Source organism: Canis lupus, chromosome 13, assembly GCF_003254725.2.
Source record: "Canis lupus dingo isolate Sandy chromosome 13, ASM325472v2, whole genome shotgun sequence".
NCBI classification, from domain to species: domain Eukaryota; kingdom Metazoa; phylum Chordata; class Mammalia; order Carnivora; family Canidae; genus Canis; species Canis lupus.
Window position 1 is genome coordinate 38,492,811 of NC_064255.1, and position 21,856 is coordinate 38,514,666.

General features: G+C 51.2%; 1 protein-coding gene and 1 long non-coding RNA gene across 10 annotated transcripts; one reads left to right on the forward strand and one right to left on the reverse strand.

Annotated features, from left to right (window-relative positions):
* Positions 1-551: 551 nt before the first annotated feature.
* On the reverse strand, positions 552-20,307 carry ZNF250 (zinc finger protein 250). 9 transcript variants are annotated; one of them, XM_035713856.2, is made up of 7 exons: positions 20,168-20,263; positions 14,576-14,670; positions 13,995-14,088; positions 13,605-13,746; positions 13,290-13,403; positions 13,004-13,066; positions 552-2,071 (listed from the first exon to the last, which is right to left on the reverse strand). In XM_035713856.2, exons 2-7 carry the CDS (start codon positions 14,653-14,655, stop codon positions 813-815), a joined length of 1,752 nt encoding a protein of 583 aa, XP_035569749.1. In that variant the 5' UTR covers positions 14,656-14,670; positions 20,168-20,263; the 3' UTR covers positions 552-812. The 9 variants fall into 9 exon arrangements, with proteins under 9 accessions (XP_035569749.1, XP_025306467.1, XP_025306469.1 ...); XM_025450682.3 differs by having other exon boundaries at positions 14,576-14,742; XM_025450684.3 differs by having other exon boundaries at positions 13,605-13,731; positions 14,576-14,742; positions 20,168-20,257.
* A 19-nt stretch (positions 20,308-20,326) lies between these two features.
* On the forward strand, positions 20,327-21,646 carry LOC118354103 (uncharacterized). The gene is made up of 2 exons (XR_004814064.2): positions 20,327-20,633; positions 20,758-21,646. It is a non-coding gene; the product is annotated as an uncharacterized LOC118354103 (long non-coding RNA).
* The last annotated feature ends 210 nt before the right edge of the window (positions 21,647-21,856 follow it).

The window sequence follows — 21,856 nt, forward strand, 5'->3', positions numbered from 1 at the left end:
AATTTTAGATAATAAAAAAGCTATTTGAATTTGAGAATTTTAAGTTTTAAAAATATATACCAAAGAACTTTCTTTTGAGTAACACAATGTATAAAGAGGCTCCCAGTTCATGCAACAGCTGAGGTCTGGGCTCTGAGGTGCAGAGCCCCCCTCCCACCCACATGGGGTCCAAAGGCTCAAGACGTCCCATGATTTCTGCGGCACAAAGCCTTAAATCATAAGGGTGGGCTTTGAGGCAAAGAAGCATATTTGAGTTGAATTTTCACCAAAAGTTAGGACATCCCTTCTGATCTTGAATAAAGTTGAAACACCAGATGAAGTGTTTTCTAAGTTTACATCATTTCTCACTAATTAATCTTTAGACTTTTTATAAAACATGTGATTCTATACAGTTAGGGTTCCTAGCCATATTACATGATGAGACTTAATGACATTTTTAAAAAATATATCATCCAGACAACACTTTAGTGGCCTAACAACACTCAAATAATCCAAGTCTAATTTTAGGTGCAATAATTAGAATAATTATCGTTTTTAGGAAAGGCATGGGATGTTCTAAGAAAAAACTTTATTTAGAAGGTAAGAAAGTTTTGTGAAAGTATTTCCTTGGGTCCTAACTTCCTTCGGTTTCTTCCAAAAGACGGTGTAATGTTAGAGGGTGAGTGCACGTGGCGACCCGTACCAAAAGTCACCACGGAGGTGAGTGCTGTGTGGCAGAACCGGAGGGTGGGGGGAAAGAAAGCCGGGCCCCTGAGGCTCCCCCGGGCCGCAGCTCCTCGTGCCGGGGCTCCGGGCGGCGGGGCTCCTGGGCGTCACAGCTTCCGGTGCACCTTCTGGTGCTGGATCAGGTGCCCGTGCTGGTTGAAGGCGCGGCCGCACTCACCGCACTCGTAGGGCCGCTCGCCGGTGTGGATGCGCTGGTGCTGGATGAGCACCGAGTACTGGCTGAAGGCCTTGCCGCAGCGGCTGCACTCGTACGGCCGCTCCCCGGTGTGCGTCCGCAGGTGCACGATCAGCGTGGCCTTGAGGCTGAAGGCCTTGCCGCACTGCGCGCAGCGGAAGGGCCGCTCTCCCGTGTGGATGCGCTCGTGCTGCACCAGCGACCTGCGGGCGCTGAAGGCGTGGCCGCACTCGCCGCACACATACGGCTTCTCGCCGGTGTGCACGCGCTGGTGCTGCGTCAGGTGCGAGTGCTGCACGAAGGCCTTGCCGCACGCGTAGCAGCCGTACGGCTTCTCCTCCGTGTGGATGCGCTCGTGGTTCATGAGCGTCGAGCGGTGGCTGAAGGCCTTGCCGCACTCGCCACACTCATACGGCTTCTCGCCCGTGTGCACGTTGTGGTGCTGGATGAGCACCGAGCGGTCGCTGAAGGCGCGGCCGCACTCGCTGCAGGTGTACGGCTTCTCGCCCGTGTGCACGCGCTGGTGCTGCAGCAGCGTCCTCTTGACGCTGAAGGCACGGCCGCACTGCGCGCACTCGTGCGGCTTCTCGCCGGTGTGCACGCGCTGGTGGCTGCGCAGCACGGTGCTGTGGTTGAAGGCCTTCCCGCACAGCGCGCACACGTACGGCCGCTCGCCCGTGTGGATGCGCTGGTGCTGGATGAGGTGCGAGAGCTGCGTGAAGGCCTTGCGGCACTCCAGGCACTCGTGCGGCTTCTCGCCCGTGTGGATCTTGTGGTGCTGCGCCAGGTCCGAGCTCACGCGGAAGGCCTTCCCGCACTCGTTGCACTCGTACGGCTTCTCGCCCGTGTGGATGCGCCGGTGTTTGCTGAGCACGGAGCTCTGGCTGAAGGCCTTCCCGCACACGCCGCACACGTACGGCTTCTCGCCGGTGTGGGTCCTCTGGTGCTGCAGGAGGTGCGAGCTGCGGCCGAAGCATTTGCCGCACTCGGTGCACTTGTAGGGCCGCTCGGCGCCAGCAGCGGCCGGGGCCCGAGGTGGCGGAGCGTTGCGCGGGCGCCCCTGGTCGCGCCATCCCGGGCGGCCTTCCCCCGGGACCACGGAGCCGTCCTCGGAGACACCTGGCTTCACGCCCAAGTCCCTTTCTTGGTTCTCTCCCTGGTTTTCACATTCTGAAACAGCAAACGCAGAGCACCACGTTAGAGGTGAACCCAGAGAGAACAGCGGGGCAGGCGGCACCTACAGGTGGCTTTGCTGGGCACAGGTGGCCCAGCGCTCGGGGCCAGGACGATCACGAGTGGGCGCAGCAACTAGCACAGCGGCCCCTGCGGCCTGGGCCCATCTCCCCACAGTCCTCCTCTCTTGGGACTTTACTTAAGACAGAGAACGATGGATCCCTGGGTGACTCAGCGGTTTGGCGCCTGCCTTTGGCCCAGGGCGCGATCCCGGAGTCCCAGGATCGGGTCCCACGTCGGGCTCCTGGCATGGAGCCCGCTTCTCTCTCTGCCTGTGTCTCTGATTCTCTCTCCTCTCTCAATGACTATCATGAATAAAAAAAAAAAAAAAAAAAAAGAGAACGAGCAGCTGGAGGGACCGAGGGAAAGGGGGACGCCGACTCCCCGTGAGCAGGGCCCCACCCCAGCCCCCCAAGCCCCGAGCCGAGCCCAAGGCGGACGCAGCCGGCTGAGCCCCCCGGCAGGCCCTTCCCGGCCCCCCTCCCTGGAGCCCCCCCAGCAGCACCGACTGCCGGGCTGCACCCCGCCCGTGGGAGCCTGGCTGGGCTGACCGCAAAGGCGGCGGGCGAGGCGTGGTGTGGAGCAGGTGGGGCGGGAGCCCTCGGGCGTGTCCGATGGCCACAGGGTGGAAGGGCGGCGCAGGTGCAGGCACAGGGGCGTCCTTGTGTGCGGCGCCCGAGGGGCAAGGGCCGCGGGGGGTTCAGTCCCGCCCCCGACACCCAAGCCGCGCGCGCGTACCATCGGAGGCGGGCCCCCCGTGAACCTTGGCGACCGCGCCACCGGGAAGGCCAGGACCCATGGGGGGACCGCGGACGTCCTGAGGCCGGCGGTGCCGGGGGCGCTGGCTCTGGGGCCCCCAGCGGTTGGAGGCAGGAGCCCTCACCCGGCGCAGCCCTGCCGTTGGGGGGCCACCCCCGGCTCCAAGACCTCGGCCCGGAACAGCCTGAGGCTGAGAAACCTCGTGAGCAGAGCGGAGGCCGCCGGGCACTGGGGACAAGTGACACGCGGGCCGCTCATCTTGCTGACCGTGTGCTGCTCAGCTCTGTTCAGAGGCGGGGCCCAGGATAGGGGCCTGTGGTCCCCCCCATCATGTTGCCGATAACAGCATCATCGAGATAGAAGCTTCAATCTTTAATCAGTTCCTAACTTGGTCCGGGGGGCCTCCTGGAACCCCAATATGGACCCTTGAAAAAACAAAAGATTCAGAAGCCAAGTGGTCTCTCCACAAACCCCAGGGAGCTCCTAAGATGGACTTCTGATTGGTGTGCAGAGAAAGATCTGGGCCAAGGTGGTCAACGAATAAAATATGCTTGTTTAGATCTGTGTTGCCCTCAGCAGCTAGGGGGGCATGGCTGCCCTGGATGGAGGAAGACCTGCCAAACGCCAACACCTCTTGCAGAAGCTGGTGGCAGCCAGAGGGTCATCTAAGAAGAGGCGGGAGTGAGATGCTGGGAGACTCTCCCAAATGAAGGGTCTCCCTTGTCGAGGCTGGAGTCCCACTCCAGGCTTGATGAACCGGCTCTCCACACCCACCCCAAGATTCGGTGGCACTCCAGACACACACGCCTCCATCCTGCAGGGCTCCCCAGACTCAGGCGGGTGGTGCTGCCTGCTGCCAGAGCTGGCCATCCAGATGGCCCACCAGCACTTCCTTCCTCCTACAAGGAGCCCCTACCCTGGTGGCTGGTGGGCCTTCGGGATCTACGTCTCTTTTTTGATTCCTTATCTTCCTCTTTCCACAAAAAGATGGCTTGGACAAGCCCTATTCCTATCGTCAGGCTACCATGTGACACCTTATCATTTTAAAAAGTTTTTTAAAGATTTACTGACTTGAGAAAGAGAAACAGAGGATGAGGGGCAGGTAATAGTCACAGGCTAACTTGGTGCTGAGTGTGGAGCCTAACACAGGGCTTGATCCCACAACCCAGGAGATTGTGACCTGAGCTGAAACCAAGAGTCAGGCACTTAACTGACTGAGCCACCCAGGTGCCCGGTAACAGCTTACTGTTGTCAAGTAGCCACCCTCTCCCCCAGCACTGCCCACTCATCAGTGGCGCTGGGGGGGCCCCTCACCACGACCAATCTGACAGGTGGATACACCGACAACCCAGTTATAGTTCTCATGTCCCTTTAACTGTTAATATCACCATCATTATACATTATATAAAACAATATATATTATTATACTCTTTATTAATTACACAATAACTGAATTCCCCCAGGAGGGATAAAGCTGTAAGACTATCCCTTCCACCTCAACAGTAAGAAAAAGATAATCTGGGATCCCTGGGTGGCGCAGGGGTTTGGCGCCTGCCTTTGGCCCAGGGCGCGATCCTGGAGACCCGGGATTGAATCCCACATCGGGCTTCCGGTGCATGGAGCCTGCTTCTCCCTCTGCCTGTGTGTGTCTCTGCCCCTCTCTCTTTCTCTCTCTGTGACTATCATAAATAAATAAACATTAAAAAAAAAAAAGATAATCTATAAAATCTTAACTTTCTTGAATCTATCACAGAGCCGAGGTCACGACAGCCCCCAAATGCCCTGAAATCTAAGGAGACAGGTGCCTGCACGGAGAGACAACTACACTGGTGCACCCGTGATGGAAAGGAGGTAAGAGGAAGATGAAAGACAGGTCACCACCCAAGCAATTCAAAGCACCTGGTTAAAACATTAATCATCTTTCAAAGAACCCCAGAGAGCCACAGACACAGGGGGCTCATGTCCATGGGCTCCCCATGGGGGCAGGTCCAGAGGAAGCCTACTTTGGTGGCTCAGGCATACAAGAGGGAAAAGCAAAAGCACCCACTGGAATCCTTCTCTACAGAACAAAAGCTGTAAGTCATCTGAGAGGGAAAGCAAACCTCTCATTCCAGGGCACAGGCGAAAATTACAATGGCCGGGAAGGGAAAGGAAAACTACCCTTTACTCCTGAGGGAGAGGCAGGAAATGATCGTGAGCCCAGCAGTGAGATCTGCTTCAACTAGGGGAGGGGCTGTGACCCAGGGACACAACACCTGCCTACAACTGAGGATGGACCAGGACAGTGGAGCATCAAAGGCCATTTTCCTCTGCCCCAAAGGCCAGCAAGCATAGAATAACCAGCAACTGAGACTACTGCTAGGGTGGGGGCAAGAGCAAGGAAAAAACCCTCTTACAGGCACACCTGGAAACAACTGAGCCCAGCCCAGCTCCTGACTAGACCAGCTCAGGCTTCCACGCTGACAGCCCAGTAGCGCGGGGTACGTTTCCAGAGTTACACTGTTTACCTCTATCTCTACTAGCTGACATTCAACAAAAAACTATGAGCCACCCAAGAGAAAGACTGCATACACGTACATGTACACACACACACACACACACACACACACACAGAGTGAAGTAACTAAATGATCAACAGAACTAGAACTAAGGAGGACCTATATGCTGGAACAACTGAATGACCAGATGGGGAGTTTCAGCAGAGAGATAGATACTGGAAGAAACAGTCCAATTAGAAATGCTAGATGTAAAAAACACAGTAACACAGGAATGCCCCACCCAGCTGAGAAAGACCAGTGAGCTTGAAAATAGGCCAAGAGAAATCATCCAAAAAGAAATACAAAGACAGAAATGTATGAAACATAAAGCCAGTACGGGTCATTATCAAATGGCCTAGCTTGCATGTAGTTGGAATCGCAAAAGAAGCAAGAAAAAGCATCTGAAAAGAAAATGGCTGAGATTTTTCTAAAAATGATAGAAGACATCAAAACAAAGATCCAAGATATTAATTTTTTTTTTTTTTTTTTTTTAATTTATGATAGTCACACACAGAGAGAGAGAGGCAGAGGCACAGGCAGAGGGAGAAGCAGGCTTCATGCACCAGGAGCCTGACGTGGGATTCGATCCCAGGTCTCCAGGATCGCGCCCTGGGCCAAAGGCAGGCGCCAAACCACTGCGCCACCCAGGGATCCCAGATCCAAGATATTAGAATCACAAACGTGTTTTTAAAATACCACCTAGATACATCATAGTCCAACTGCTAAAAGCAAGTTTCTCTTTAGAAAATCTTAGAAGGGGATCCCTGGGTGGCGCAGCGGTTTGGCGCCTGCCTTTGGCCCAGGGCGCGATCCTGGAGACCCAGGATCGAATCCCACGTCAGGCTCCCGGTGCATGGAGCCTGCTTCTCCCTCTGCCTGTGTCTCTGCCTCTCTCTCTCTCTCTCTGTGACTATCCTAAATAAATAAATAAAATATTTAAAAAATATTAAAAAAAAAAAAAAGAAAATCTTAGAGGCAGTTAGACAAAAACCACCAATGACACAGAGGAATGAATATAACAAGTACAGCGGATTCATCATCAGAAACAAGTCAAAGGACAATGGACTGACATCCGGAAAGTGACAAAAAGAAAAAAATGGTCAATTCACAAACAACAATGGAGAAGACACCCAACAATCAAATCCAAGCTAACGTTAAAGGGAATTCTTCAGGCTGCAGAAATATACCGGACAGAAAAGTTGGATTATACAAGGAAATAAAGGCTTTTGGAAATGGTTAAAATGAAGATATATATACAGGACTATGTAAAGAAGGTTTTCTAAATCACTGTAAAGGAGAACCGTCCAAAGCAAAAATAGTTATGTGCTGGGGAGCTTGGCTGGCTCAGCCAGAGGAGTGTGCGACTCTTGGTCTTGAGGTGTTGAGTTCAAGCCCCATGTTGGGTGTAGAGATCACTTAAAACTTTAAAAAAAGGTATGGAGTGTGGGTTTATAACATACATACGGGTAGAACTTCGGTAGATCACAGAACCTGGGACAGAGTAACAGGACTGTTGTGATGAACCAATTGTGTCCCTTCCTCTCAACTTCACATGCTGAAACCCTCACCCGTGTGATGTCTGGGGGTGGGGCCTCTGGGAGGTGATTAGAGTCAGATGAGGTCACCGGGAGGAGACCCCAGGACGGGAGTAGTGCCCAGTAGGAGGAGACACCAGCAAGCTTACCCCCCCTCCCCCCCCACGCACTCATAGGCAGAGGCCGCCGAGCATCGGAAGGTGCCGGTGCCAGGAGGCTCTTGCGGATACCCCGCTGCACAGGTCTGGGGCTTCTGGCTTCCAGGGCGTGAGAACGAAGCTGATGATGTCCAAGTCACTCTGTCAGCGGCCTTTTGTCCCGCAGCCCGAGCGACGACAGAGAAGCACGCCGCCCTAACGGTCTCACGCCACACATGAACCAGTGTTCACACTGCCCGAGGCCGCGACGTCAGAGCCGTGTATCCTAAAGCCCAGAGGGGCCCCTAAACAGCTGCGCTTTGTTTCCTTTTCTCTTTCTCCTCTTAAACAAGTCGTTACTTTTCCTAATTCTATTTTATCTCCTTTGTTGGCTTCACAGCTAGAACAGTTTTGATTATAATGTAGTTTAGTGTAACTTTGTCGAGGGTTCGTTGAGTTTCTTAGATCTGGGAATTCACACTTTTCATCAAATTTGGAAAATTTTCAACTAAATGTCTTCAAATATTTTTTCTGACCTGCTTTGTTGGCCTCAGTGACATGTATTAGGCCACTTCAGGTTGTCCCCCAGCTCATGGATGTGCTGTACTCTTTTTCCCTTGCTTCCTTTTCAGTAGTTCCTAGGACTTTATTTTCACAAATCTTTTCTTACGCGAGGTCTAATCTGCCACTAATTTACCAAGTGAACACTTCGTCTCAGACGTTGTTGTCTCCATCCCTAGAGATCAGATCGGAGTCTTTCACGGATCTTCCGTGCTTCTACTTAATATGCTCAATATTGGGATCCCTGGGTGGCGCAGCGGTTTGGCGCCTGCCTTTGGCCCAGGGCGCGATCCTGGAGACCCGGGATCGAATCCCACGTCGGGCTCCCGGTGCATGGAGCCTGCTTCTCCCTCTGCCTATGTCTCTGCCTCTCTCTCTCTCTCTCTCTCTCTCTGTGACTATCATAAATAAATAAAAAAAATAAACTAGAGGTATTAAATTAAAAAAAAATATGCTCAATATTCTCTCTAGTCCTTCAACATATGGAATAAATTTATTTTAACATCCTTGTCTTTCAATTCTATCAATGATGTAATTTCTGGTTAGTTTAACAGGACTGTTTTTTCTAATTATCGTATTTTCTTACTTTTTTGTATGTCTGGTAACATTTTAATTGAAGCCAAATATGAATTTTACCTTGGTTGGTGTTGGGATATTTTTTATTTCTAGAAATATATATATATTTTTAAAGATTTTATTTATTCATGAGAGAGAGAGAGAGAGAGAGAGAGGGAGGCAGAGACACAGGCAGAGGGAGAAGCAGGCTCCATGCAGGGAGCCCGAAGTGGGACTTGATCCCAGGTCTCCAGGATCACACCCCGGCCGAAGGTGGCGCCAAACCGCTGAGACACCTGGGCTGCCCCTAGAAATATTCTTGAACGTGGGGTGCCTGGGTGATGCAGTTGGTTGAGTGTCGGATTCTTGGTTTCAGCTCAGGTAATGATCTAATTGTGAGATCGAGCCCTGTGTCAGGCTCCACACTCCACGGAGTCCGCTTCAGTTTCCCTCTCCTCCCCTCCTCCCCACCCCCCCCCCCCATTCTTTGTCTCTCTCTCTCTCTCAAATAAATAAATATTTAAACTAAAAACAAAACAAATATTCTTGAGCTTAAGTATTCTTGGTTAAGTTACTTCAGAGTATCACCTGTGGTTCTTGTCTTTCAACTTTGTCAGATCAGACCAGAGGGTGCTTAGGGCTCTTCCCCCAAGTCAGCTCTCTAATCGATGGTGCCCTGAGAGTTACAGGTTTCCCACTCCTGCTGTTGGGAGCAGCACCCTTCCCAGCCTCATATGAGCACTGGGCACTGTATCTGCCAGCCTAGAGTTCTGCAGGCCACATGACATAGTTGGATTCTCTGCTCAGCGTATCATAAGGCTGAAATAAAGTGTTCATCTGTGTGTGGAGGCTCAGGCAATAAATGTACTTCAAAGCTCATTCTTAATAGTTGTCAAAATTTAGCTCTTTGTACAAGGCTGCAGGACTAAGGTGACTGTTTCCTTGCCACGCTCAGCTCTGAAAGGCTACCTGCGTTCCTTGCCATGTGGCCCCTCCACCTTCAAGGCAGCAGTGGTGTATACAATCCTTCCCAGTCTTTGACTTTGACTTGTCGCTGACCTCCAGACCCATGTTTAAAGGGTCCTCCATTCCTTAAAAGCAAAAGCTTAACATAACAGTCACAGGAGTAAAACCCATATTCACAGTCCTGGGGATTATGCAAGTGGGATGAATACGTCCTGGGGCAGGGGTCTGGGAGGCTGTATGTGCCAAGAAAGAGAGCTCTGGTCTCTCTCTCTCTCTCTTTTTTTTTTTTAAGATTTTATTTATTTATTCATGAGAGATGCAGAGAGAGAGGCAGAGACACAGGCAGAGGGAGAAGCAGGCTCCATGCAAGGAGCCTGATATGGGACTTGATCTCAGGTCTCCGGGATCACGCCTGAAGATGGCGCTAAACCGCTGAGTCACCCAGGATGCCCCTTCCTCTTCTTATAAAGACACTAACCCTAAAAAAAAAAAAAAAAAAAAGACACTAACCCTAGCAAATCCAGGCGCTACCCTTATGACCTCATTTAACCTTAATAACTTTCATAAAGGGTCCATCACCAATACATTCACACTGGGGTTTAGGGCTTTGACAGATGAATTGGGGGGGGGGTGCGCACAAACATTCATTCCACTTAGGTTCTGGCTCCCACAGCTGCTACTCCTTCCAAAGAGGGGGCTCCTTCCTGGCATTGGACGGGGTTTCCTTGCTAGTGCTAATACTCAAGAGGGTCTCCCTGCAGATCTCCAGAGTTCTCTTTGTCAAATGGACTCTTCTGTGGGACTTCTAGCCTCCCTGGCTTCTCTGGACTCCTGACTATGTGTCCCTAAGTCTGGGAGACCACTGGGCTCTGCCCTCCCTGCATTGTGATCTTCTTCAAGCTGTAAGCTGGGGCAATTATAGGGATCAGCCCTTTGTTTCCTGTCTCTCAGGGATTAATTTCCTTCATTGATTTCATGACAATGATTCCCAACACCTTGAGAGCTGTGGTTTTATGTATCTCGTCATTTTTCAGATGTTTCAAGTGAGAGGGTAACTCCCATCTCTGTTTACTCCATTTATTATTATTAATTTTTTAAAAGATCTTTATACAGAGACAGAGGCAGAAATACAGGCCGACAGAGAAGCAGGCTCCATGCAGGGAGCCCGATGCGGGACTGGATCCCGGGTCTCCAGGATCCCACCCCGGGCTGAAGGCAGCACTAAACCACTGGGCAACCAGGGCTGCCCAGTGTTTGTTTTTTTAAATAGCTTTATCTTAGAAATTTTTTTTTTTTTTTTTTTTTTTTTTTAATGATAGTCACAGAGAGAGAGAGAGAGAGAGAGAGAGGCAGAGACACAGGCAGAGGGAGAAGCAGGCTCCATGCACCGGGAGCCCGACGTGGGATTCGATCCCGGGTCTCCAGGATCGTGCCCTGGGCCAAAGGCAGGCGCCAAACCGCTGCGCCACCCAGGGATCCCTATCTTAGAAATTTGTATCTCTAACCAGTAACTCAATTAGGCGTATTCCTGAGATTTTTTTAATTTCATGGTGCCTGGTCTTCTTCAACTTGCTTGCCTCTGTCAACACTGTGTTCCAATTCATTATATTGTTCCACAGCGGTTATTAAACCATTTTTACTACAACTTGTTCTTTCCTATTTTTTTTTAAGATTTATTTATTCATGAGAGACCCAGAAAGAGAGAGAGGCAGAGACAAGGGCAGAAGGAGAAGCAAGCTCCCTGCAGGAAACCCGATGCGGGACTCAAACCAGGCCCTCGGGATCACGCCCTGAGCCAAAGTTAGATTCTCAACTGCTGAGCCACCCAGGCGTCCCATTTCCTTTCTATTAAAACACCACGGTTTACTCATCTATCCTACTGCTGATGGACATTTGGGTTATTGTAAATTTTTTTTTTAAACATTTTTTAAAATTTTTATTTATTTATGATAGTCACACACAGAGAGAGAAGAGAGAGAGAGAGAGAGAGGCAGAGACATAGGCAGAGGGAGAAGCAGGCTCAATGCACAGGGAGCCCGATGTGGGATTCGATCCCGGGTCTCCAGGATCGCGCCCTGGGCCAAAGGCAGGCGCTAAACCGCTGCGCCACCCAGGGATCCCTTGTTAATTTTTTCTTTTTTTTTTTTTTTTTCCTTGTTAATTTTTTCTATCACAAAGCATGCTTATGTAAGATTCTTGCATATGCTTCTTGGTTTTTATACACAAACATTCTTACTGTACACATGAGAGTAGGATATTTGATGTAGGGCAGCCCAGGTGGCTCAGTGGTTTAGCGCCTGCCTTCCGCCTACGGCGTGATCCTGCAGTCCAGGGATCGAGTCCCGCATCGGGCTCCCTGCATGGAGCCTGCTTCTCCCTCTGCCTGTGTCTCTGCCTCTCTGTCTCTCATTAATAGATAAATAAAATCTTAAAAAAAAAAAAAGGTATTTGATGTAGGGACTTGCATTTTCAGCTTCATTAGATAATGCCAAACTGATTTCCAAGGTAGTGTGCACATTTACCCCCTCATTAGCTGTCTCATAGCCTCACCCAAACTTCAATCAGATCTTTCCATTTTTTTCATCCTGAAGGTTTAACACGATAACAGTTTTGATTTACATTTTACTGATGAATAATAAGGCTGAGCATGTTCTCACATTTATTGACCCTTTGGTTTTCCTCCTCTAATCCAAAGCTGTTCAAGTTTTGTGTCTACTTTTCTTATTCTCTTTAGAGCAATTAAGTGTATACTTAATAATTCAAGAATGGTAAAAGTGGGATGCCTGAGTGGCTCATTGATTGAGCGTCTGCCTTCAGCTCAGGGTTCAAGGTGTGATCCTGGGCCTGAGGATCGAGTCCCGCATCGGGCTCCCTGTGGGGAGCCTGCTTCTCCCTCTTCCTGTGTCTCTGCCTCTCTGTTTCTCATGAATAAATTAAGAAAAAAAAAACTTAAAAAAAAAAAAAAAGAATGGTAACACTAATAGGTTCTTCGTTTTAAAAATCTGACTTTACTATCATCTATTTAATAAAATTTTTAGGGGACCTGGGTGGCTCAGTGATTGAGGCTCCCTACAGGGAGCCTGCCTATCCCTCTGTGTCTCTCATGAATAATTAAATCTTTAAAATAAATAAATAAAATTAAAATTTTTATACAACTTATTTTTAAAAGGACATACTATGTGTTTTTTAAACTGGGAAACACGGTTTAGGTTTTTGGGTTTTTTTTTTTTTTTTTGACTTATAAAGAGCTTCATTACCATAGACCAAAGCTTACTAGCCAAAAAATATTACCTATTTGCAATGAAAAGTATCATTTCTACTGTTCAAAGTTTACTGAATAGGTGGTTTCTTGTCTGATGCCAAAGTAACAAGATGAGCAAGATGACTTTAATAAGTTAAAAAACAACTGTATAGGAAATTACTCACTCAACCATCCAGGTCATAAAATCAACGCATGACCAACCTTTCATGTCCACAGACTCAAGCTGCTGTCAGGGACAGTGCCAGGCCCCCTGGGCCCACGTGGCGCAGAAGCTGGCCTAAGCAGAGCACCCACTTTCAGAATGATGGCTTAAGTTGTTTCAAGTATAGACTGGGGAAAAATGTTTTACATGTGACAAGACAAAGGGAAAAAAACAATTGCACTGAAAGAAAATTTTAATTTAGAAAACTCCTGCCCACAGTTTCGTGGAGATTGTGTCATATAATGAGAACATATTCTGCATCGGGGTGCCCCGGGAATCTCTTTACATTCTGGTGAGTAACGAGTAGTAACACCTTCAGGGATTTAGGGATTAAAAAGATGAGACATACACCTACCCCACGGACAGGGTGAGCTGTCTTGTCCCATACAAGCTGGCATGTGGTCGTGTCTGTAGTTGTCTGCAAAAAACAGAGAGTTGAAGGGACAAGAAAACACTTCTCCAGAGGAGGAATTTCTTTCATTTGCTGTCACATGGGTAAGTGCAGCTCACGGAGTTAAGCCCGAAGGCTCCTCTGCCAGAAGAGGCCCGGGTGGAAGCCACTCCTGCTGTCACCTCTCAGTGCCCACAGCCGCCAGAATGGATTTAGCCCCAGTGAGGGAGGGCCAGCTCCTTTCACTCACCTGAATGGCCACTCCCCAGGCCCCCAGTCTCCTTAGTCCCCTGCCCATCCAGGACCCATGGCTCTTCTCCTCGTTCCAGCTGGCAGATCACGTTGGGCTTTGATCCTGGAAGTCCTGCTCATGGGGAGAGAAGGCCTTTTGTCAGCACATATCTGGGAACACTCCCACCCTGCCTGAGTGACCTGCAGGCATGAGACAGACGGACTGACCTTCCTCTAGAGCTGAACACCTGGACGTTACCCAAAGCCCACAGTGCAGGGCCTCCACCCCTGGCCAAGCACACAGACACAGAAGAGACCTGCTGAGGGGACATACCCAGTGACACCACGTTCCCATACGTCTCCATCATCACGTGTCGGTAGAGGCCGCGCTGAGCGGGGCCCAGGCGGTCCCATTCCTCCTGGGAGAGGAGCACAGCCACATCCTCAAAGGTCACCTTGGCCTGGAATGACAGGGGCTGCTGCAGGTTAGACTAAATCTCCACACTGGAGATGGGAGTGGGTACAGGCAATGTGGGGTGTGGGGAGTGGAGATGCCCTTGGTCAGGAGGTAGGGCAAACACGCAAGCAGCTTGGGAGTGGGTGCCAGGAAGGGGCCACAGAGTTCAGGAGATGCAGGGACACTCAGGCTACCACCTGGAGCCCTGGGCATGGGAGGGCTCTGAGGAAATGTAGGGGTGGTCCACAGGCCTTGGGGGCAGCTCACCTGGGGTCCTGCCGGTGGTGGCAGGAGCCTGGCCGCTGCCATCACCTGATCCCGAGATTTCTGAGGCAGATGGAAGTCAGAGGATCCTGTGGGGCTGAGGAAGAGGGAGCACATGAAGGGCCCAGCCTTGCCCTCACAGACCCTGACTTCTGGGAGTCCAGCCTCCCTGCCCCTACAGTTCAGGAACCATGGTCCCTGGACTCTGACTGTGGGCCCAGCAACATCCGGTATGAGATGCTTGGGGACACCAGTGTACCCTGAGGTTTCAGCCTCAAGGTTTCGCTCTCTACACTATGAGGTCCTCTCAGTCAGCTAGGGAGCTACCAAGGACTCTAAGCCATCTGCTCAGGCCCACAGTCCATGTACAAGGGCTGGTGTTAGAGTATTCACACAGGTGCCAAGTGATCAACAGGTCGGGCATGGATGCCAGGCCAAGCTGCCTCCAGAGATAATCCCCAGGGAAGACAGGCTGAGAATCGATGGTTTTGCTTAAGGTCCACACTCCTGTTGGGACCCCATCCCAGGCCCGCATGACTCACTTAACCATGACTCCTGTAGGCCTACTGATGCCTCAGTCTCACCTGGTTGTACCCTGGTGCTCCAGTGAGGCTGGGGCCATCAGCCTGGTGGTGGCTCCATCAGGGATTAGCAATGGAGGCATCACACATGGTTGATTCTGGCAGATTAAGTCCAAAGTTACCCAGGAATTTGGTCTGAGCACCCTGGGGAGCCTGGGGGTGGAGAGGTTCTGGGGACATATCAGGATAAGTTAAGCTGAGGTATGTGTCATGTTCAAATTACTGAAAGAAAGTGGGGGCGGGGGGACCAGGAGCTCTCCTAATGGGGGATACGGGGTTCACATCTTTTGGAATGTCAAAGGGAGTCTGTAACAGGGACACAGAAACCTAACAGGCGATCACTCTAGGAAAAATGGTACAAGACCATCCCGTGGACAAACAGGATACCTCACACTGTGGGCTGCCTAAAGGGAAGGCTTGGGGGTAGGAAGTCAGGAAGCACAACCCCATTTTCTTAGTACAACATCAGATGCATGTGTATGTCTGCATAGACAACTTTTGGGAATATACACACGGAACTCCTAACTGCAGCTGCCTTCTAAGGAACAGGAGAGTAGCCTAGGACGGAGAGAGGCCAGCCTCTCTGCTCTGTTCACCAAGAATGCCCATTTCCCCCAAATCTGTGTGTTTCTGTGTCGATGCAATGCAACTCTAAATAGGATTCCAATAGGAGTCTTAGAGGAGTAAAACTACCTTAAAAACCATATGAACAAGATGCTGGAGAAAGAGAAGAATAAAATATGAAAGAATGGGGGGCGGGGATCCTGCCTCACCAGGTCTCAACAATGAGGAAGTCATTGCCACCCCTCTGCCTCCTGCCCTCTTCGGTGGTACGTCTGACACCCCCACCCCCTCGAGCAGCCCCAGACCTGCCATCTCTTATGGTCGGTCATCTTTCCCATGGCCTTGTCCAGCTGCCTCCCCATGAGTGGTCTCCACCAACCCCAAAGCAGCCCTGCCCATGGGTATGACCTCCATGTGGCCAGATCCTTGTCCACTGTTTGCAGTGGTGACAGTTGGTTACTTTGCCCTCCTACAACTCAGTCTCCACTTGGGTCTCTGGGACATTGCTCCTTCAGCCAGGGCCTCCATCCACCCTCACCTGCATGAGAATTTGACCTTCATGTATAATTCAGCTCTGGTCCTCTGGGAACCTGGTGCAAGTAGGCAGTCACCTGCACTATGGCCCCACTGTAACTGGGCCAGTATCCAACAATAAACACCCATAGGAACCCTATTTAGGGCCTCCCCAGTGGGGGTGATAGAAGCAGGTATGGCTGAACCTAGAAGACATTTGGCTTCTTTTTTTTTAAAAGATTGATTCGGGGAGACAGCGAGCGAGAGAGCACATGAGCGCACATGTGTGCAAGAGAGTGCATGAGCATGGGGAGGGGCAGAGGGAGACAATCTTCAAGCCGACTCCCTGCTGAGCATGGAGCACAACACAGGGCTTGATCTCTCGGCCCTGAGATCACGACCTGAGCCAAAACCTAAGTCAGACAGATGCTCAACTGACTGAGCCACCCAGGCGCCCCTCCACCTTGCTCTCTCACACTCCACTCCTAATCCACCCCCCACGCACACCCAGAATCTGCCCCTGTGGCAGCGCGGTTGTACACCTGACCCCTGTGGGAACAGGCTTGTTCTTGGCTTCATCCCCTTCCTGGGCCTCCCTTCTGCTAGGGAGGCTCCTGCCCTTTGGCTGGTGCTTGGCCACATTACCTCTCATTGAGGCCCTTCTGACCACCCCCAACCACGAGGGCCTCTGCCTCGCCCAGTCCTCATTCTCCCTTTGTGTCCCAGCAGAGCAGCCAACAGCCCAATGCTTGCTGAGTAAGTGAATGAAATTAAAGAGCTAGGAGACCGCACTTCACACTCTTTCCAGGAAAGCCACTTGGCAGTGTGTAGATGAGTAAGACATGCCATTAGACAGTGGGCACCCCCCTGGAATGGACATAGGCTCAAGGTTGGTGCCACTGCCAACCCAAAGTCCTCCCACACAAAGGTCATGCACACCCCGAGAGAAAGATTTAGGCTGTGAGAGCCAGTTGATGAGTAAATGAAACCATGGGATGCAGAGAGAATGTCCATGAGGTCCTCTTTCAGAAGCAATGACTCCAAGGCAAAGAAGTGTGTGCACGTGCTTTGTCCCCACCTATAAAACAGGGCGCTCACACCCCTTCTCTGTGGGCCTCAAGAGGATGGCAAGATTCAGGCTCAGATGCTGCTGGGCTAAGTATTATCTCATTCGATTAAAGTAACTCAAAGAACCAGGCTGTCAATGTGAGTGAGGCATGGAGGTGGGTGGAGAGGGCAAAGAAGAAAAGATTCCTGGGAGCGGGTGGGGGGAAGGGGAGAGTCCCAGAAAAACACTGAAACAAAGGCTACTTCCAGCCTCCGAACAGTGAAGAATGTCTGCTGTTTTACAGGCTACCTTGTCTACAGTATTTTACCACAGCAGCCCAAAGGAACCAAAATATCTGTATTCTGATAAAAAAATGAACAAAAGAAATGCAAAAAGTGGTACTGTCTGCATAAAGACAGGTGAAACACTGTGACCCACAAACCTGACAAATGTTGGGCAGGTAAAGAGAGCCAACTGAGGCACCAAAACTGGCTTTGAACCAGCCACCCTCTCCTCCACCCTTACTCCCACGATCCTGATCCCCAATTCCAGGTTTGCTATGGGGAAAAACACAGAAGTTTTTGTTTGAAATAAGGGGGAGGAGGGGCAGCAACAGAGGGGGAGAGAATCTTAAGCAGGCTCCACACTCAGCACAGAGCCCAAAGTGAGGCTCGATCTCACCACCCTGAGATCATGACCTGAGCTGAAATCATGAGCCAGACGCTTAACTGACTGAGCCCCGCAGGTGTCCCAACATAGGAATTTAGACAGAAAGGGAGAATAGGTGCGCACAACAAATCCTGTTCAGATGGCCCCAGAGCCAGAGTCCCCATCACTGAGTATGACAACAAACTGTGAGGAAGGCCAGGCCGCCCCAACACAGGGGCAAGCACAAACAGTACCTGCCCTGGGGGTGGAGCCCGCCCGCCCACCCACCCAGCCATCTGTCTGTCCGTCAGTCAGTCTTCAGATGCAGGAATTTCATATTCGGAAATATCCTCAGGGAATAACCTAAACAAAACCAGAACAGATCAATGTTCTCAGCAGCAGTGGATGCTTAACGGGAAGGAAGCCACACCGCAGTGAGACATTCTGTGTGCCAAGCAGGGTATGGCTCCTGTGATGCCTGAGCAGCCAGCAACACAGACAAGAACTGAAGAAGGGACTGCGGAGGCACCAAGAGCTTAGAATTTAATGTTTATTATTATTATTATTATTTTATTTTTAAGCTGTTTTAGGAACTTATTGCCCTTGTTGAATTCCTCATGGGCTTGATGTAAAAGAAGAAGCATGTCTGTCCTCCAGAGATCTCTCTCACGGTAACAGGCTAGGACAGGCACACTCCAAATCCCTGGTTTGCGGTGGGCTGCTCCCAGGATCTTCCGTCCTGTCCTCACCATCCGCGCCTATGGGTTTTCTTGCTGGAATGCCCTGCCCTCCATGGTGGAGGCATCTTCGGAAGAGGCACCTCCGAGCCACTTGTGAACACAAAGCACAACCCTGCAATCTTCCATAGTGATCGGTCACGTATCCAAATCAATAGCTTTCCTACACACCAGCAACACCTAGTCAAAATATACAGGGAAAAAGATTCTACTCACAAATAGTACAAGAAACAAGCTTAAAATAAACTTTAGAAATGAGATGTAAATTCTGCCCGCTGTATCCATAAAACCAAAGTGCCTAGAGCCGAGTGGGGCTGGATGAAAGGGGGTGACCCAGGAACGGGGCAAAGCAGGGCCAAGTCTTGTATAAACAAACGGAGAACGGATGAGGTAATTCAAATTGCTGAGGAAAGATGATTCAGTAAATGGGGCTAGGACCAGTTAAATGCTTTAGGAAAAGTAAAATTAGGCCTTTACAGCAAGTTCAACGGATCTCCCAGAAAGTAGAGGAAGGCAAAGAAAAAAAAAAAAGAAAAAAAGGCCAGAAAATAATTAGATCATCTCATATCAAATATTACAAATCTAATGAATTCACTGGGCTTACCAATAAGAGTTGACATTTTAAATTACATTTTATAAAAAGAACTCAACTAGGAATACAGAGGTTTTTATTATTCTAGGTGGGAAGGGCCTTCCTAAGCAAAATGCCAAAAGAGAAAGATAGAGGCAGAAACTTCCAGATCTGCTGCATGAAAATTCAGACCTTATGCACATCAAAGTCACCAAATTCCAGAATGGGCCCAAAGTCATGTAGGAATTTAATGCATGACGAAGGTGGTTTTCCAATCACTGGAAAGATGAATTATTCAATAGATAGTGTTAGAAACAGCAGACATAAAAAAAATGAAGCCGGATTCCCCTCACCCCACACCAAAATAAATTCCAGATGGAGCCAACATTGCACAAGTACCAGAGAAAAACAAGAGTTTATTTTAAAAATAAATCTTGGCACGGAGAAAGCCCTTTTAAAACATAACAAAGCTCAAAAGCTTTAGAAGTAAATATTCTACCATTAAAAACTTGAAATCTCTTCAAAAAACCCCAAACCAGAACAAAACACCATAACTGGAGTCAAATGTCAATTTGTGAAGAATATTTTCAACATATACGAAAAAAAGCACGAACTGGCAGATCAGAGGAAATACAAAGGCAAAAAAAAAAAAAAAAAAAGGAAACACAAAGGCACCCGAAGAGTTTCCACCTCAGCGACCACGGGGAACGGAAACTAAAGCGTCCGAGCGACCTGAGCGCGGGGACGGCGGTCTCCTCAGGGCCCCAACGTCCCCGCCCGCCACCGCCACCGCCCAGCGCACCACCCCGCGGAACGCGCCGCCACCACGACACGTCTGTCAAGTGCAGGCAGCCCGGCCCGGCCCCCACCGCCCCCACCGCCCCTTTCAGGAGTGACAGAAAGGGCGCGCGCGGAGCCCGGGGAGGGTGCACCGTGGCCCAGCCAGCGCCTGTCCCGCTCCCCGCGGGCTCGTCCCGACGCCCCCACTGCCCGTATTTTTCTCACGTGTACACATGGTAAGAAATGCATTTCGTTTTCTATTAAAATGTGAAAAAGCAGACAATGAGCCGGGGAACGTCTGCGGGCCGCGTCCGAGGTCGCCGTCTCGAGCGCCGGGAAGGGCCTCACTAGGGGGCGGGGGCCGGCGGCACGCGGAGCGCCCGGGGCCACAGCGAAATCGGGCAGCGCCTTCGGCCTCCCGGCCGCCGCCGCTCGGCCGCGCTCTGCGCTCGCGGGGCCCCCAGGGCCGGCCCGGGGCGCGGGGGGCGCGGACCGCCGTCCCCGGGGCCCCCGCGCGCCCCGTCTCTGGGCCCAGGCCCCGCCGCCTCCGCCCGCCTCCGGCCAGGCCCGCCGGCCGCGGGGGCGCCGGGGAGGGAACCGGGGCTGGACCGCGCTGCGGCGGGCGGCGGGCGCGGGGCCCGCGGGGACGCCCCGTCCGAGGGCAGGGCCACCCGGCTCCCGGCTCCGTGCGGCAGGGGCCCGGCCGGCCAGCGGCCGCCGCTCCGCGGACTCACCTTCCCCGCCGCAGCCGCAGGCGCGAAGGGACGGCCGCCCGCAGCGCACCCAGACAAAGGGGGCGCCCCGCCTCGTCTGCGCGCCCGCCAATCCCGGGGCGCCCCGCCCCCTCAGGCCCCGCCCACGGCCCCGGGCCTCCGGGCCGCGGGGGCGACCTCTCCCCTCGCGGCCGGCCGTCGCGCCCGACCTCTCCCCTCGCGGCCGGCCGTCGCGCCCGCCCCGCCGGCGCCATTTCCCTGACTGAGGCTCCGCGGCGCGCTCGGGACCACCGAGAGCCGAGGCCTCCGGCGCGCCTAGAGGGGCCACGCCGCGCCCCTGCCGCGCCCCCACCGCACTTCCGGCGGCCGGGCGGAAGCTGCCGGGCGGCCGCCGAGCGCCGTACCCCTGCGTCAGGCCGCCGGAGCTTGTGAAGCCGGGACGCCGGAGCTCACGGCCCGGGGGGAGCGCAGCAGCCCGGAGGGGACGGTGCGGATGGGGGCGCTTGGCTTTCGGGCCTCTTCCGCGGGGCGAGCCCCGGGCGGGGCGGCGCGCTGCTGGCCTGGGAGGTGAGGCCCCTCTGCACCGCCAGCTCCTCGGCCTTTCCTTCCAGCCTCTTCGAGGAAACTTGCAACAGTGCGTCAAGTTAGAGAAGGTCGTCTGGTGAACCGCGCGTGTCCACCGAACTGCGGCAACAGTTAGTGACCCAGAGCCGGTCTCCTCCCCGACTTCCTGCCCCAGGACTTCCTTCCCCAACCCCGGGGGGAGGTCATTTTATTTAACGATTCTTTCCTTATCTAAAAGATAAGGCACTGAAACAGGTAGTTATAAAACCAGGATCCTTTATTATCACCAAATGGCCAGTGTTCAGTCTTCTGTTTTACCCCCACCTTTTAAAAACTAGAATCTTACTTATTTTTAAAACGTTTTAAAATATTTTATTGATTTATTCATGAGAGACACCGGCAGAGGGAGAAGCAAGCTGTGGGGGGAGCCCGACGTGGGACTCGATCCCGGACCCCAGGACCACGACCTGGGCCGAAGGCAGACGCCCAACCGCTGAGCCACCCGGCGTCCCTTTTTAAAAAAAAAATCATTTGAACTCAAAGACCTTAACATATTTGATGTATTTTAATCCATTTCAGTCTTTAAAATGAATACTCAATCATCCCATGTTTGGCCAGTGAAAGCCTCTAAGTTTACCCTGAGTCTTTTTGATGCAAGTCCTGTGATCATTGATCACTTGATTTCTGGTAAGGCAAGATAGTACAAGCTCCTCTCCCAGAACACCTAGATCCTTAGAATCAGCAGGTTTTTTTCAAGAAACCCTAGCCCATCTCGGTGGGGAATGGCATGTCAAGTACACAACTGGGGCTCTAGGAGCACTCATTGCACCAGTTTGTTCATTATGTCTATGCCTTTTCAGAGGACAAAGCTAGGAAAAAAGTTTTTATTTTTTATTTTATTATTATTATTTTTTTAAATAAAGTTTTTAAATGTAAGAGTATATCATGAGTTCACATTGATATTTCAAATTCAAATTTAGGGCTATTAACTTGTTTAACTTATATTTGTACCTCTTTTTCTCTTGTATTAAAAATCTTGGATCCTGATTATCTTAACACAGTAACTTTGTTTTTTTTTTTTTTTTTTTTTTTAACTTTGTTATATATAATTTATATATATAATTGTTATATATAACTTTTTATATA